The sequence below is a fragment of the Anneissia japonica genome, unplaced genomic scaffold (genome assembly GCF_011630105.1).
Source record: "Anneissia japonica isolate Jap-2015-1 unplaced genomic scaffold, ASM1163010v1 scaffold69_len1423075_cov170, whole genome shotgun sequence".
NCBI lineage: Eukaryota > Metazoa > Echinodermata > Crinoidea > Comatulida > Comatulidae > Anneissia > Anneissia japonica.
In genome coordinates this window covers 1179438-1198135 of record NW_022748202.1, presented here as the reverse complement: position 1 = coordinate 1198135, position 18698 = coordinate 1179438, and the positions used below count along the sequence as shown (strand labels likewise).

Below are 18698 nucleotides of genomic sequence, written 5' to 3'. Positions count from 1 at the left end.
ACATTATTTAAGTTTCAATTTTTGCAGATTCGATAAACAATAATAATACTTCACATTTATATAGCACATATTGTGCAGTGCCTCTATGCGCTTTAAAATCCTACTACAATTATTCGGTATTGATACATCACTGGAAGGCAAAATGTGTGTGTATTACGTACTGTACGCATGTTGCACAGATAAAATGAATAACAAAGTAAATTGAAGTGTGATATTATTTATTTTCCATTTGTTTTTTCCCACTATGCTTGTTAACACAGGGTACAGAATGATGATAATATGCAAAATAACAAATCTGAGCAATAAGGCTACAGAGGATCAGCCACAATACAAACACGAGAATCAAGTACCATTTACGGTATTGGCATTACTAAATGTAATAAAACAAAGCACATCTCATTAAGAAGTATATACATTATTTTTAAACTAATCAATACTTAAAGCAGAACACAACACCTTTATGACTTCAAAGCCGTGGCAGGTGAGTGACGTTTTGTCGATGGGGGTGACCTACATAACATAGTTAATAATTAGACGACTTTTTTATACCTTGTTTCGCAAATCCGCCATCCGCTAATACTTTTGCTCTCGAAACCAAAAATAAAATTTTATTTTTATTTGAAATTATCATCATTATTGGCAGGTGGCAGGTTCGATAAACAAAGTATAAAAAAAGTCTCACCAGACTTATAATAAATATTCAGTATTGTTATCAAAACGCATCAGAGTGTTATCAAAAACGCAACAATAACATTTATTACACCAAAATGTATGGACGGTAATAATCATACAGAAATTAAATTGAAGGACGGAATGTAAGAATCTAGTGAAACATAACATAATGAAAACACTAATAATGAAATAATTATGAGAACATTATACTCTCGGTTTTTTTGCTAGTACAGAAACATTTCTACATGTATTGCATACTATTATACAATTTATTAACAGTTACATTTTATGCTGATTTTGCAAAACGTGTATTTTCATTAACATGTGCAACGTTAACATAACCAACATTTATTTTCCTTCAGCCAATGAAAACTTTTTTTAAAGTGGAAACATGAAAATGGGAAAAAAATTCTAATTACAGGTCTCCCTTTAAGTAAAGACCCCTCCAATTTGAGACAACCTCCAATTAAAGACCACTTTCTGTGGTCCTAAATTAAAAAATGTCTTTTATTTTTATTATTCTAATTAGAGACCAAAGCTGCTAAAGACCATGAAAACCCTGGTATCAAAAGTGGTCTTTAATTGAAGGGAGCCCTGTATCAACATATCGCTATAATGGTAAAAATGAATTTTCCACCACCATCAATGCTACCACTACCAACACCACTAGACTTGCCTCAAGTCTCTAATTTATTGATTTTTCTTAGTATTAGCACTTTTCGGAAAGCGCCACCAGCGTCAGTTTATGTCGAGAAACTTTTTGATGCGAATTAAAAAGTATATTATGGAACGCCATGCAAATAAGTAAATATGGAACGCCATTGGTGCCAAAATCGATTTATTCTTAAGCATATTCACTGATTAAGACAACGTTTAGGGACTGGAACCCAGTCTACACCATCACCAACATAAGCAAAGACAATAGCCTCCTTGGAGCTTGGCTCCTTTTTTTTGGAAGCTTTCACAGCCTCAGAAATTCTTTTCACAAACATTACACAGAAGCAGTATATAATTAATAATACAATAGGCCTATACATAATCATTATATAAAACAATTTTATCCTGTAATAATAAAAAAAAAAACATGGATTGACACATCAAACTGACAACTATGGTAAACATTTATCTAGATTTTAAACAATTAATTATAATAAATCAAGGTGTATCAATTATTGTTTGGACGGACTCACCTGTATTACATACTAAAATATGTTTTATCATTAATTAAGAATCTAATCTAATCTGGTCATATATACTGTATAGCGCCTTTCTTTACAGATACTAAGCGCTGCAAGTTTTTCCTTGGTCATTGGGTCTATGTGCTTGTAAGTGTTGCTGCCATCTTGGTGCAAGAGCAGGCAACCCTGCCATAGAAGCAATGTAGATAAAGCAATGCAATGTATATAGAGTGCCTTTATACAAGCGAAATGCACAGCTGATAATAAATTCTTACTACGTTGACTGCCACTTACAAACATATTCAAGTATAAATATTTGTCCATACTATCAAATTTTATGTGACAAATAAATGTGACATTGCGCATACTTGGGTGTAACATGACACCATCATACCTATGTGTAGGCACATCACACACATTTGTCACATCAAATTTGACAGTGCGGACAGAGCTTTAATGAGTGTAACTGCCGGTGCAACTGTGTCACTATCTATTCAGTATTGTCATGTAAATTCTATGTAAAGCCCTGTTCATACAATCAAGTTTTATGGCACAAATGTGATTTTTTCCTAATATGGGAATGATGATGTGACATCACACCCATATATGGGCAAATCACAGATACTGATTGTGTGGACGGCTCTGAATACTACTACTACTACTACTAAGTGCTACATTATTGCTCAGCATATGTTGGCATTACTTCAATCAACCGACTGTTGTCAATTAAACAATTATGGATGTGAAATTTTCAATTGTTGAAATTTTCTGTCCTTTGTTAAGTAGTGATTTAAAGCCCTTATAAGAATCTTAAACCATTTTATATTTATTAAAGGTTGCAATATTTTAAAGTTAGGTAATGTTTGGTCACAATTAGAAAATATTGGTCCAACAGCAAACAAAAACATAATGTATATAATAGGATAAATAAATCACTCTCAATTATAGATATGTTAATAAAAATTATATAGGGATAGCGAATATAAACCATGTAAAAACAATAGAAATATGTTGAAATAATGTGAACTACTTGAATGAGGATTTGGTCGTTTAGCTTCAAAACGTTATTAGTCTGGTATGTTTGGAGATGAAAGACGACTTGGTATAAAACTTACTCTAAGCGAAATTGAATAGCGTAAGAAAATTTGGTCTGGAACCCTGGAAACAAACAAATGCTGGTGTATTGGCAGGACTGTGAGACAACCCCTGATATGATTATTTAGTTTTAACTAACTACGCATATAGCCAAGTATTCTTAATTTTTGCAGGCAAGCAAATGAAATAAAAAATACCAAGTTCTTTTTATAACCATTCATTTTTGGCTTTCTATTACTACTGGCTGTGTATCTTGCATTGCAGCCTTACATTTCATTAAATAGCGCCCTCTTGCTACATTGCAATTTATGGATTATAGTATTTAATTGCACACAATACAATTTATTACGATTAGTTGAAAAAAAAAATTACCTAATGGCGGCAATATTTTGGATGTTTTAATGGAAAAATTTATGAAATGGCATAAAAATTTTAATATTATATTTAACATAATTAACATTAATGCAACTGTCCCATGACAAGTCAATTTTAATGGCAAAAGTTATGAAATGGCATAAAAAATTTAATATTCTATTTAAATTAATCAACATTAAATAACAATAATGCAACCATCCCATTATGAATCATTATACAAATATTTAGAATACATTAAAACTAAAAATGTGTAATGATATACAAATAGAAAATGTGTAATAATCTAAAAATAGGAAATGTGTAATGATCTAAAAATAGAAAATGTGAAATGATCTAAAAATAGAAAATGTGTAATGATCTAGATCGGGCTATGCATAACATGACAGCTAATCTCATTATGGAGAGCTCATTTGAAATACAAATATGCATGGACGGATGAATTATTAATATGCGAGCCAAACAAAAATATGTCAGGTGAAAATATAAGTACATTAAATGATACATTTAAAAAATTTTTTTTCATAAAATCTAATCTATGAATTACTGAAAAGCTCTGTCCAGATTATTACATTTTCTTTAAAAACACTATTGTATACCCATATATAGTCAAAATGTTTAGGGGCGGATCTAGCTGGGGGAAATGAGGGCCTGTGTCCCCCTCCCCTCATCAGTCAAGCCAAAAAATAAAAAAGAGGGAGAAAAATTTGAGTGAAAGAGAGGAATGAGGAAAAAAGGGAGTGCACCTATGAGTTCTGTGGCGATCCAACAATGGGCGAAAGGAGAGTTTGATTATTTACCACTTGTTTTCGCCAATCATGGTGGGGCTGAGGGGGGTGTGGTGGCGTGGACTTCCTATTGTCCCCCCCACCTCCAAAAAAATCTATGGAGACGCCCCTGATTTCCTATATATGGTCATAAATGTGATATCACAAATAACATGTAATAGTCTGGGTAGGGCTTAAAAGTAAATTCCCCAAAAAACAACTGCTTTAATTAATTTTTAAAGACTTTTTATAATATAAAAATACAGTTCCAAATGCTAATCCTCACAGAATGCAATTTTTTGTCATTAATATGCAAACAAAGGATTCTAAATTTTTACTTGTCTATTCATATTTTGCACATATACCATTGGAATAAAAATTATAAAATTTTCTCATTTAAATTTCATATAAAATAATAATAATGTCAAAATCTCAATCTTCAAAATCAATAAAGCCACAAAAAAGCCTCAGCAATATATTCTCTATTTGTCATAAATGATTTTCTACATGAAAGATTTAAGTCATACTTTACACTATTTGCTAGAGAGAGACTAAAGCTATTATTTCTATTCACTGCAAAAATCTCAACACAATTGCAAGTTCCTTTTATAACCATTAACCTTTTATAAGTTTAACTTCCCGCTCATTGCCACAATAGAGAGTGCTAAAACTATGCTTACAACATCTCACCCTTTGGGAACCAAAGCTACACTTTCTGACCCTTCAACACCGTCTTCTTTTGCAGTACGCATGATAGAACTTCATCTATGAGTTGTAACGTCAGTCGTCTAATTGGATATTTAACTGGAAGTTTTTCAAGGATATGGGGAGATTGCACATAGTACCTAGAAAATACACGAAATATGTGTGGATAGTTAAATCATCACTGCTTAATTTGATCATAGATATAACATATTGTGTTAGTGAACAACATATAGAGCAGGCTACCCAAAAACTTTTACGGCGATATGCAGTCGTAAGAAGTATTATGTATGCAATATAAAATGGGATGGTTATAGTAAAGTTATGGTATGAGTATAAAATTATAGAGTATGGATAAAAATATTATACAGGATTATGGAATAACATGGTGGCAGGAAATACAAGGATGAGAATAGTCATGGACAAAATTTCTATTGTCTCTATTACCATCACAACCATCACTATCATCGCATTTATCCATCATTACAAACACGAGCATCATAAGCACTTTAATCATAATCGATTTGGCTGTGTGTATTTTTGAAATGGTATGGTATGAATTATGAAATGGTAAATAGAATGGATATAACATACTATCTTGAATGTGGTATGTACAGTATACTTAAAAAATGGTATGATGTGCTGTTTGCATGTATTTTTGAAATGGTATGGTATAGATTATGAAATGGTATATAAAATGGATATAACATACTATCTTGAAAGTTGTATGTACAAGTATACTTAAAAAATGGTAGGATGTGCTGTTTGCATGATATAGTATGGTGTGGCTTTTTAATTTTATATGCATGGATATGGTATAGATATAATATATGAAATGGATATGGAATGGATATGATATAGATACAGTATGTATATGCAATTATTACCTGAATTCCTCCATATAGTTGTTTCTAATGTATGACGTTATGCTGGAGCTGTACTCTATAAAAGTCTGTAAAACAAAGAACTGCTGAAAGAGAAGGACAGCATCATCCGGTGAAATGACAGAATCCTTGGACGGTAGCAACAGTTTCATAGCCTGTGCCAACAGCCTTTCCACAAACTTTTCCTTCAAAAGAAAAGAAAAAGATAAATGAAACAAATTTTGGCCACCATTATGGGATCTCTTTAGGTCTGAATGAAAATGACAATGTGTGAGTTTTGTATATCCATTATAAAGTGTGTTATGCTGCTTTATGATGAACTGTTTTCCTAAGTGGACATAATTCAATGATTTTATACTTGTATGTCAATATGTTTTATGAATAAACAAGAAGTGAATAAAGGAAATGAAAGTTCAGCATGCTGTGGCGGATCCAGGAATTTGAAATAGAGGGGCCCAGAGAAGGACTTTCACAGATGGAGAGACTACACCACTTCAGCCCAACCATGGTTGCAGCTGAAGAAAATTCATGATTATGGCACCTAGATGGCCAGAAATGATATAAATTTAAATATCATTTTTTTTTTGTTTTCCATTTAAAAATTTGTTGATGTGGTGGGGGGGGGGGGGAGTGGGGTGTGACTGGGCTCCCCCTTGAATTCGTCACTGGCATGGTTTGTTTTTCAGTAGACATATGATCTTTTAAAGACTCATTTACATATATTTCACATCTTGTATTAAAAATTGAAAATTCTAAATAAATATACACTGTTTTTTGATGTTTTTAATATTTACTCTTGGTCATGTTATATTTTATTTATATTGTTAGAGAATCTAAATAAATGAAATCAGGTACAAGTAATGATGACTTAAGATTTTGAGTTCTTATTTATTTATTTATTTATTTATTGTTTATCAAAGAATCTAATGGGAGTTGGACTTACAGTTGTTGAAAATGAGTCCAGAACCTTAACCAACCAGCATATGTTAAAGAACTTGCCTTCATCATTACCCCAGTTAGCCTGTGAATAAATGGATTTTAAAGTACTATCATTTCCGTTTTGAATCAACAGAAATTGAATAGACACAAAGACCACAGCAACAGTAACAATTAGTGAGCAGAAAATGCTCTCGTTTGAAACTAGTAAAGAGCTATTTCCGGGGTCACTTCCAGATCTTGTTAAATGAACTTTCTTTAATACATCTAATTTCATTTTGCTGCACATAGTGATATCTATCGGCACTGAATTCTGTGAGAAAGTTGATGTAATAATAAAGCAGTCAAAACATGCAAATTATGAATTTACAGGAGATGGATTATTTTGTGGGCATTCTTGCTACCTTGCGGGTGGCCATCGCGATTTCCGGGAGATTTCTGTGAGTGGGAGGACTTGGGATCCTTGGTATTGAAATATTTATATTTTTAATACTGTATTTATTAGCTCAAATGAGACACATATCTATAAGACAGGTTCAGATTCTCATTTATTTTAATTCCAGGTAGTGACTTTCTAAATGGGAGTTCTTCACTTTCTTGGGACTACTAATACAACCTCAAGGGCTAGTATGACTGGCCCTGCAATGGATGTCATATGACCTACCTGATGCGCGATCAATATGAGTTCAAAGGTTACAGCAGTTGAAACATTTGTAATCTCTTGGACGAGTTTAGAAACCTGGAGAGGATAGGAATTAAATAGTAATATTAATAATAAATCATTCAGTGTTATAGAGAGAAATCATTCATTAATAAATCTATACAAAAATATATACAGCATAAGATGTTAATAATAGGCAAATTGTTTAGCCTAAAAGCTTTTGCCACTTGCAAATGCTATGTCTGTAACTATACAGAGAAGATAATATACCATAAAACCTTGAATAGAAGCCCATGGGCTTCTTTTTGAGGCTACTTTTGCAAACTAAAGAGGGGGAATTCAATTCAAGATGGGCTTCCTCTCGAGATTAAGCCCATTGGGCTTCTATATGAGGTTTTACGGTACATCAAGATTCAATTACTATTATAGCGTGCATTATGTCATACATACATGAGTAAAGTACTCCCCTTGGGAGGAGAGAAGTATATTTGTCAATGTCCTGAACATAGTATTAATTTCAGCTTCATTATATAAAAAAAATGTTGTTATAAAAAAAATTATTAAAAAAAGTAGAGACAAAAATATTTTGTTACAAAAAAAAATTGTTTTCATATTCAGCAGAAGAGTGGAGCTAAAGCTAGAGTGGAGGTGAATAGCTTGGTGGTTAAGATGCTCGCCTTTCAATCCGAGGGTCCTTGGTTCAAATCCTGCATGTTCAAGGTTTTTTCTCACGAAAAACAACTCTACTCCAAAAGCCTTGTTATGATATGTAGAGCATCATGTGTGTATGTTTGTCATGTGAAGGGATTGCAAACTATCTAATAGGGCAGTGATTAATACCCCATTCAGACTAGCATCGCATTGCAATCGGTTGTAGCAATTGCGACACCCAATCGCAAAGTAAAATCGTGTGTGAAAGCTCACCAATAGCAGTCGACATGTAATCGATATCGCAATTGTTACCCGTTGCGATTGGGTGCTACAATCTTTATTACTCCCGATTACTACGGAATCTGATCGCAACGAATCACAACAAATTCCACAGGCACTGTTTGGCTGAGGTCAGGCAACATAGGCCTAGCCACCGGAGGCCTAGGCCCTAGAATGTAAAGTTTGTTTGTGTTGGTCTGAATGCGTCTGTTAATTGCGATCGGCAGTAATCAGTTTTGGATTACCACCAATTACATCGCAACCGATCGCAAGCGAGTGTAGTCTGAATAGGGTATTAGTCTCTATTGGTAATCCTTGGTCATGTGCTTAATGAAAAAAGTCTAGAGAACAAAATTATCTTTTTGCATTTCTAAGTGCCTACCTCTGCATCTGAGTAAGTCTCCCAATGGTGTGCATCCGTTTCCAAGAGCATACTGGATGTCTTGAATCTTGGTGGACGCCATCGCTGTGGCACCTCTGGCAAACACGTCAACATCACAAGCAGGTCCAGAACCATCTTGCCACTACAAGAAAATATTTCACCTTCATTAAGCACTAGTTTATTACAATCTTGGCACAAGAGTGGTTTAGAAGCTTGCCTTCCAATACATTTATAAGGCACAAATAAACAAGGTCCCTAAGCACCAAATAATAATAATAATAATAATAATAATAATATTAATAATAATGACATTGCAGCATTCGTAAAATGTTTGTCACTGGTGCTGGAACAGTCACAAAAGTAGGAAGGCCAGGCCCCCCACCCCCCAGTAGAAAAAGTGGGTGGCTGATGGCCCCCACTGGACGATCCGCTTCCGCCGTCATTGTCAAGCTTGGATGTCTTCTATCTTTCAAGACCTTTTAGTGACACTAACTATTGCCTTGCCATATGTTCTACTAGACGTTATCTAACAGTAACACAGGTGAGAGGGATTGCTCACTCTGTCTTCAATATTCTGGATGGACAAGACGACCAACGTATTACCTTATCAGGAGAGAAGATTTACTGTATTTACAACTGTGAAATCCCATTGATGATGAGGCTAGCAAACTATACTAGTACATGATATACGAGTAAAGAAAAAGATGTCTTTGTTTAACTACTTTTGATGCCAGAAACTGTAATAGCATAGCATTTTCAACTGCTTTTTTGTGATTGTATTTGAATATTTTTTTCTGGAATAACAAATTAACATAATACCGAGCAAGATAATTGATGAGGTGCAACAGAACAATAATGGAATGGTACAAAAGTAAAAGTTAAGCAAACAATATTTATTAAATTATTGAAGATTATCAAAGACTTACTTGTTAGCTTGCAGTGTGTTGAGTCTATCTGGCAACATTTCTGTTTCTCTTAGCATCTGTGCCAGTGTGTTGAATATGATAACAACCATTCTAAAATTCAGAAATATATGTGAATTCTTATATGAACAAAAACGATAAAGCTATTATATAGTAGTAGTATGCTAAGGTATAATTTATCCCAACACAAAAGTTGGTACCGCGTGAGCATAATACTAAGACTTTCTGGGATGTATGTTATTCATATTACTTGGATACTGTTAAAAAAAAAATGTCTTATATCTTCAGCTAATCAATCCCATAACACCAAATGCTAGTCACTAAAATGTTGTAAAAGGAAGAAAACAGATTTATAATTTAATACCATAAACATAACGCTGTATATTATAGATATTAATTACAGTTGCAGTATTGATCAAGACTGAAATGAAAGGAGTACAGATCCCAAATGAACAATCACAACATACCCTGAAGGATAAACACCTAAGGATATATACTGTACTCTAGTTTGTTAACCAGTAACCATGGAGATTATTAATGTTCTTTATATATGGTTTCAACTTGAAACAGAATAAGCATTCTATCATTCAATGGTTTTCCACCTTCCTCTATTAAAAAAATATATTAATTAAGCTTGGTGCACAATCAATATGCATTTGATTTACATATACAGTATTGGATTTTCTGTCTAGAAATTAATTTACTGTATCACCATTCGAGTATCTAGTGGGTAGTAATCAGTAAAATTCCCTTTTCTGGCCCTAAGATGTAGAAATCAGAAGTCAATATGTTTATGGATAAATATGTGGCAAAGACAAGCCAAACCAGTCACTCATTGCAAAAATCAATTTTGAGTTATTAATACAGTGTTAGAGAGTAAAATAATAGCTATAAAATGGTAAAAAAACAAGCGTTTAACCACACAGCTGTTTAAAGAACAATATATGAGAAATCAGCCTTTAAAGTTAATGATTTCAGGCATTTCTCATGCAGAAACTATCTTTAAATCCTTAAGAAACTATCTTTAAATCCTTTAAAAATTTGACATTCCAGCATGTTTTGGCCATTTTCTCTGAAACACGATTTGCGATGAGTGACTGGTTTGGCTTGTCTTTGCCACATATGCAAATTACAAATTAATAAACTAATAATAAATAACTAATAAACCCAGTGAAGGTTCCTTTAAACTATGTGGTAAAAACAAGCAAAACCAGTCACTCGTTGCAAATCGTGTTTCAGAGAAAATGGCCACTCATGCTGAAATGTCAAATTTAAAAAAATTGATTTTACTGCCCTAAACTAACGTTTATATATATATACATCATGCTATGCTGTTAATTTCCCCATATTAACATTCCCCAATGTTAAAACAACACTTTCTAAAAATTTGATGATAGTTTCTGCATAAAAAATGCCCAGAATCATAAACTTTGAAGGCTGATTTCTCATATATATTTTTTGCTTGTAACTTCATAAGGAAATGTCAGATTTGAATGATTTTTTAACCATGTTTTATAGCTTTTATTTTACTATTTAACCATGTATTAATAACTCAAAATCGATTTTTGCGATGAGTGACTGGCTGGGCTCATCTTTGCCACATATGATAACATCTAATAAATCCAATGAGAGGTCCTTGAAACATATGATAACATCTAAAAAAAACCCAGTGAAGGGTCCTTTAAACATAGGAGATCATCTAACAAATGCAGTGAAGTGTCCTTTAATCATATGATAATATCTAACAAACCCAGTGAAGTGTCCTTTAAACATAGGATAGTATCTAAACTAATAAACCGAGTGAAGGGTCCTGTAAACATAGGAAACCATCTAATAAACCCAGTGAGGCATAGGCGTAGATTCCGGGGGATGGGGGATATATCTCCCCAATATTTGACAAGGGGGGATGGTCCATTGTATCATCCCCCAAATATTTTGACTATGTATGGGATAAATTGGAGCTTTACACACTTCAAAAGACTGTCACAGAAATAATTTGCACTGTCTTATGCGCTTACAAAGATGAAAATTAGCATAATGTATTAATGTTGATAACAAAATTATTTTATCTGGTACCATTCTAAGCTCTTCTTTCCTTAGCTGTTAGATGTGCTTGCAAAGAGAGCCACATTTCACACTGAAGGGTGTGTGCGACATCAGTAATGTTGTCAATTCCAAGAATGTTTAAGGTTATATTGGTTGATGAGGAATTTATTGATTAGGCCTATAATAGCAAATTGCATCAATTTATTTTACAAAAACAAGGTTTCCAGCTTCAGAGGGGGCACGTAATAGGCGTCTAGGGTCAGAGTGGGTTTATTTTCCCAGTTAGTAATTTACCACACCCACCACACGCCACTCCCCATATAGAAAACAATACGACATAGGGCTTATCTTATTTATAATACAGGCCACACACATGTGTTTGAAACTAAATATAAGCATTTTCATCATGGTTTTATTTATTACAAACATATTCTTTCACCATCAATACACGAGGCCCTTCTTTTAGGTTAAAACAATCTATCTTAAATTTGTCTTTCTTGATATTGAGACTATTATGTGTTTAAATAACTTAAAAGAATAAACCTATAAAAGCCCTAAAAATGCAAAATATTTTTGTGTTTTTAATTCTAATTTTGTCGGAATTGATGAAAACTCCCTAAAATGTGCAATTTATAGAGGAAATTGGCCTACCGTAACAAGAAATGCGCGCAAAGAATTTGAGAATTTTAGGCACTTTCAGAGGATGCATTTGTCAAGGGGTGGGGAAAGATTTTCCAAAGATGGATATTTTCCCTTGTCCCCCGGTGTTTTTAATTCTAATTTCGTTGGAAATGATCAAAACTCCCTAAAATGTGCAATTTTTAGAGGAAATTGTTAACAAGAAATACGCACGAAGCGCACAAAATTTGAGGTTTTTAGGCACTTTCCGGGGATGAAAAGGGCATTTATAAAGGGCTGGGGAAGATTTTTCAAAGATAGATATTTTCCATTTGTCCACCAGTGGTTACGCCATCAGGCAGCATAGATGAAAGGAGTTATGGCAGTTTTTGAAGTGGAAAAGGGGTTGCAGGGTGTTGTGAGTCTGGTCATTATGATATCTTCCTTTTTATTCTTGTCTTTATTTTTCTCTTCTATTTTGCTCTTCTCTTTTTCTTTCCTTTTCTTTCCCTCTTCTTTCTCTTTCCCTCCCTCTCCCCTCTTTCTTTTCTCTTATTACCCAGCCCGGTACGACAGCTTGGTCAGCCCGGTAAAAACCGTCAGGGAAGGGGCAGTTTCCCCCCTGCACCCCCCGCGTCTGTTACAACACTGGCTAACACGCTAATCATCGCCCCCAATGTTTTTCTACACCACTGCAGTGAGGGGACCATCTAATGAATGCAGGAACCATTCATCAAACACAGAAGACCATCTAACAAGCCCAAGGGAGACCATCTAATAAGACCAGTTAAGGAGTCTTTCAACCCAGAAAGGGAACTATCTAATGTACCCAGAGACCATTCATCAACATAGGAGACTAATCCAGTGAAAGACTATCTAATCAGCCCCAGTGAGGGGACCATCTAATGAACCTAATGAGGGGACCACCTAATGAACCTAGTAAGGGGTCCTTAAAAAATAGAAGGCTACCTAATCTAATAAATCCAGCCAGGGGACCATAAATAAACCCAGGGACCATCGAATAAACCTACAGTAGCAAGGGGACCACCTAATATACCCAGGGACCATTCATCAAACACAGGAAACCATCTGATAATATATTCATGAAAATGTCTTTAATCTATGCACTCTGTGAACAGGATGTATACATTACTCATCTCTGTGTTTACATGGGTTTCATAAAGCTCCTAATAATACTTGACTTACTCAAGTTCATCAGCTCGAGATTGCGTGTCAACTGTTGTTGATTTTGGAAGGTAGCACTGCAATTTGTTCACAAAGAACTCAAACAGGTCAACATTCTGCAATGAAAAAAACGAGAAGGCAAAATGTTAACAAATCAATTATTAATAGGATATGTGCTTTAAGGCGAGCTTAACTAATAAATATCTATATTGAATTTACAAAGTGATTGTTATTTTCAAAATTTTTACTACATTAAATTATATTTAGTTATTTTTAAACTACCAAGTAGAAAGCTCTATCACCACTATCAAATTTCATGTGACAAAAAATATGATATGCCCATATTTGGTTGTAATATGACATCATCAAAATCCCATATATGGACACATCATACAAATTTGTCACATAAAATTTGAAAATGTGGATTGTGCTTCAGGGCGTGTTTCTGCTGAATAACGCCAAAAACACATGGTTTTTATAATCGGTTAAATTCCCTCTGAACGCGTTTCTAGTGAAAAGTGCAAAAAATAAGAACACGGTAATGCGAGCATTGGCAGGTGGGCGGAGCTTGAATGACGGTCACCAACAGAAGTTGAAGCTGACCTTACTTCTTGCGAGCTACAGCGCATGCTGCAAAAGAAGTTAACAACACACCACGAAAGTATGAAAAAAGTATGGTATGATCTTCAAGTATGTCATCCTATTGGTTTAATATTTTCTTCGCCCCGAATTTCCCGCGAACAAGCGATCAAACCAACGAAGAGGTCAATTTGGGTCACCGATGGGGCATGACTAACACGGTATTGCGTTGCAGCTGAAAAGTGTACCACAAAACACTCGTTTTCTGAACGCGAACCCTATAACGAATGCGTGTAAAAACATGCATTTTTAGAACACATTCCTAACCGTGTTTTGTTTTTGAATAACCGTTTAAAAACATGTGTTTTTTTGCTCAGCAGAAATAGGCCCTTCAGGTCGAGGTGATATATAGTATCTTGCAATGTAATATGGCTCCCCAGGTATAACTGTGCCCTACAAATAGCCGTTAATATATTAATTACCGTCCACAAATATCAAAACAAGATATTATACTAATGGTATGCAATCTGTCATAAAATACAGGACAAACAAGACAAATTTAATTGAAATTAAATTGAATTGAACTCATTAGGCCAAAAAAAAAATTCTTGTGTTGGCCATGTTTTGGGAAAAAATGGGTAGGTTGGTAGGAACATTTTATTTTTGACCAATAATGTGTTTATGCCTAAAAAGTAGAAAATATACAAAAATACAAAAAAGACCATTTTAAAATCTATATTGAAGAGCAAAGTGATCGCATAATACTGTCGCATCGCCTACTGTACAGCAAGATAGGCCTATTCCAGCCTATAATAATTAATAAAATATTTTTAGTAGAAAAACTAAAATGCCTCAATTTCTTACATTTTCGGTCGGTTGGGCGTGGCCAACACAGCAATTTTTTCATTTGGCTCTAGAATTACATCACGACAGGGCGAAAAATTACTACCATTTAACGTGATAGTACTTTTTCCCCTAGGAATTTATTAACTATCATTCAACCCTAGATAAAATCATAGGAGTAATGTTTGAAGTTATTACCCACTTTTTAACCAATCAGATGCCTGAATCTATGTATGCTGTATACACGCATACACTTTAAAATAAATCATCAATGAATGAAAAGAAATTTTTTTTTTATTTAATTTTATTTATGTATTTTTTTAGGCACACACGCACACATACACCAATGACTGTGAATAGCGAATACCGTATTGTCTCTAATAAACGCCCCTCTTCTAATAAACGCCCCTCTTCTAATAAACGCCCCTCTGAGTTTTTTTCATTTTGCAATGAGTGCCCAATCAATTAACATGGGAATCCATCCATAAAAAGGTTGACAAACAAGGAGTAATACCGTACTGTGTGCTGCTTTCTTGGATATGAAATGAAATAAATACTACTCAAAAAACTTACCCTAAACGTTTGATGTTTAATGTCTTCACGATCACTAGGCCTAGGGCCTAGGCCTATTTTGTGTTTCTCTCATGGTATTTCGTTAACTTTGTAAAAACAGGGTAAGCTGCAAACGACAGGTAATCGTGTATTGTTAATGTGTCGCATGTTCGACGTGATTTGATTGAAGGTGTCTGGTCAATGAAGTCTATACCGTAGTGAGAATGTTTCTTCAAGTTGAGGGCAGTCTTTTGCGTGCGGTGCTAGTTCATGAGGCCGACATGTTTTTGACAAGCACGCGATTGCTGTTGTGAAAGGAGAAGCACCGCGCTGCATCGTCAGACATTTACCCCAAGAAAAATCGAAGATATTTAATTTCTTTTTGAAACACAAGGAATTATTGATGTTCAAATAACCAGCAACAAACGAAAGAACAGCAAAATAGCAGGAGGCACATTAACTTGTTCCTCTACAAAAAAAGAACTTACTGACCGTTTAAAGCAGCTTGTTTAGGTAATTTTTGATTTTACAATTCACCTCTAGTAAACGCCTCCCCCTTTGAAAAAATGCAATTCCCCCGGGGCGTTTATTAGAGACAATACGGTACATAACTGTCCTATGAGTAGGTGAGGTTTGTGATTCACACACGATGCTTCACACAAACTAAATCTCAGTCAGAGAGGCTTAAGGAGTGGAGTTGTTTTTGTAGATAAAACAATCATGTAGTGACAGGTTGGAATTGAACCCAGAACCCAGGAATTAGAAGGCAAGCACCATCCACCAAGCTATTCAACTCCACTTGATTTATATAATTTTAAAGTAACTCTCTCCACACACTACATAATGTCATCTGACAAATTTGTGTGATGTGCACTTATATGGGCATGATATGTCATATTACACCCAAATATGGGCAAATCATAATATTATATAATAATATAGAACAATAATACCTTCCAAAATAGTTTTTTAATGATGAAGTATTTGGCAGCAGCTGTACCCAGCTCGGCAATTAGTTCAAATAATTGCTCAATGTCATTGGCTGCGTTTAATATCTCTTCCTTCATCTGTTGAAATTGTCTCTGTAACTGAGCCCTGGGAAGAAAAATTCCAATGTAATCATCAATCAGATATCTTTGCATATGCAATCACCAAAATTAACATCAAGTAATCCATTTAATACCAAAATCATTACTAAATATACAATGTCGTATTATTGCTGATATCATATAACATTTAGCATTTATCACTGTACTTTTCTCAAATTACTACATGTTTCAATTAAAGTAAGTAATTTAATCGTTTTATAATAAGCTGAAATTAATTTGGCACATGTATTTTATGGAACCTTTAATTTAAATAATAGAAATTGTGTCATTTAATCCTTTAAATCATACTGAATACATTGTAATTAAAGCCCCATTTCCAGCAACATTTCACTAAAAACTGACTTTTTTTAGAAAATATGCATTTGCATTACTCCAATTATTATAAATCATGGAAAAATATTGGCATGAATTTTAGTTTTACGCAAAAGAATAAAAAAAATGAGAAGTACAGACTATTTCTCATAAACTATTACCATTTTCTCGACGAATTCATCGTTACTAGCAATATCAGAGGTTGTAGATCGCATCCACTGGAATACTCTCGCTTTTACGTATATTTCATACAGTCAATAAAGTGTGCCCTCTCTAATGAAATTAGTTTTTGTACTTTGCATCTCGCACAATGCGGTCATTCGATTAAGCTGAGATATGTTTGTTTAAGTGTCGAAACCTCAGTAAGAATCAGTTTTTTAACAAATTTGAAATAATTCCAATGAAATATTATATTTCACAAGTGCTAGCAACGGAAAATATCATGTCGGCCGTTTTTATGTGTGATAACAGAACCTAAATAGAGGTAAGGCTAGGCCTACCCTAGCAGCGTTGGATAGGCTAATGTTTTCGGCGCCTATGATATTTCTTCTCACGACCTATCGCAAAATCAAACATGAAAAATTTATCCGCATTTATTTTTTGTGTGGAACACAAAAAAATCAAATTTCAGTCTTTTTTTACATTTTTTTCATTCTTAGGAATGTCTAAATTCAGTTAAACTAGCAATTCCGTATTATATTTAGAAATCTTTATAACATTATACAAAAATTAGATTTTTCTTAACAACTGAAATTTTGCCGGGAACGGGGCTTTAATGTATGATTTTATCGAAATTAGTGAATAGTTAACAATTTCAAGTATTTGCTGTTAGAAGTAGTTGAAATGTTATTATTAAGCTAATAAATTACAGTTAATATAAAAATCCATTAAAATGTATACATAAAATAAATAAATTAATGATATACCACATATTAAAAATAAGAGGAAAGTTGGTAATGCTATTATAAGAATATATAGGCACATCATGACTACAGTACAATTTGGCATACAACAATTTCTTTTGTCAGAGAAAATGTGATGATCTGGTTAAAGCTTTATATTAACGACTGATCTATCCACAATTTAATGAGATGATTGTAATTTTCATCCTTGATTTTTTAATAGTTAATCTTCTGAAATTTATTGATTGATGTAATAAAATGACTTCAAGGATGTGTGTATTCAATGACGCTAATGAAAATGGCAAAGAAAAAACCAAAAACCACTGAATTGATATTTTTACTACAGTGTTAACATTGAGGCATACTGTAATAATAATAATAATAATGCAAACTAGATTTGAACTCGTCACTGAGGACGAGTTAGGTGATCCGCCGCACTTTGACCCTCATTAAGGTCACGCGGTGCTGATTGAAAAGTGTCATAATGTGCTAAAATATGCTGTAATTAGTTTTTTTTAAAGAATAATTTTGAGCATTTTAAAAGATTTCCTCATGTGTACACGTACGTGCCAGGAACACAAAGTATGCAACAAAACATGATTTCCAGCTTTAATATGTGCTGTGTGCGTGGAAATGAACGTACGGCGGGTAAATTATGGAAAGTTTTGAAATGTCGAAAATGACCCGAAACGTTCTTTAAACTATCTGAATAGTAACATGGAGAATTTTCAAATTTTAACAGACACGCACGTAACAATGTGTGCGTGTACAGTAATAGCACACGAAATTAAACATTGTCAAGTGTATTTAAAACCGCCTGTTAGTTGGTAATGCCACATGAACTTTCCCTTCACATAACCTATATATATTAGTCTGATAGCGTCGAAATACAGTCTGCTGCCCTCATCTGTTCTATTATTTTACATCTTTTAAGAATGAGCGATAAAAGGGCTCCAAAAATTCATTCTTTTTTACCATGTTGACGTGATCAAAATGAAAAATAAAGGGACACGTCTTCAAGAGAATTGATTTAGCTATAACATACTCACA

General features: G+C 33.9%; 1 protein-coding gene across 2 annotated transcripts in view; it reads right to left on the bottom strand.

Moving 5' to 3' along the window:
- Nucleotides 1-201: 201 nt before the first annotated feature.
- LOC117120735 (uncharacterized protein C12orf56-like) overlaps nucleotides 202-18698 on the bottom strand; it is a 33170-nt gene continuing 14673 nt past the window's right edge. For both annotated transcript variants that reach the window (XM_033265804.1, XM_033265805.1), the window contains 8 exons: nucleotides 16279-16420; nucleotides 13373-13467; nucleotides 9506-9595; nucleotides 8580-8721; nucleotides 7271-7345; nucleotides 6614-6691; nucleotides 5674-5855; nucleotides 202-4929 (listed from right to left, as the gene is read on the bottom strand). In XM_033265804.1, coding sequence (XP_033121695.1) covers nucleotides 4791-4929; nucleotides 5674-5855; nucleotides 6614-6691; nucleotides 7271-7345; nucleotides 8580-8721; nucleotides 9506-9595; nucleotides 13373-13467; nucleotides 16279-16420 — 943 coding nt within the window. In that variant the 3' untranslated portion in view covers nucleotides 202-4790. The remainder of the gene's footprint in view (nucleotides 4930-5673; nucleotides 5856-6613; nucleotides 6692-7270; nucleotides 7346-8579; nucleotides 8722-9505; nucleotides 9596-13372; nucleotides 13468-16278; nucleotides 16421-18698) is intronic.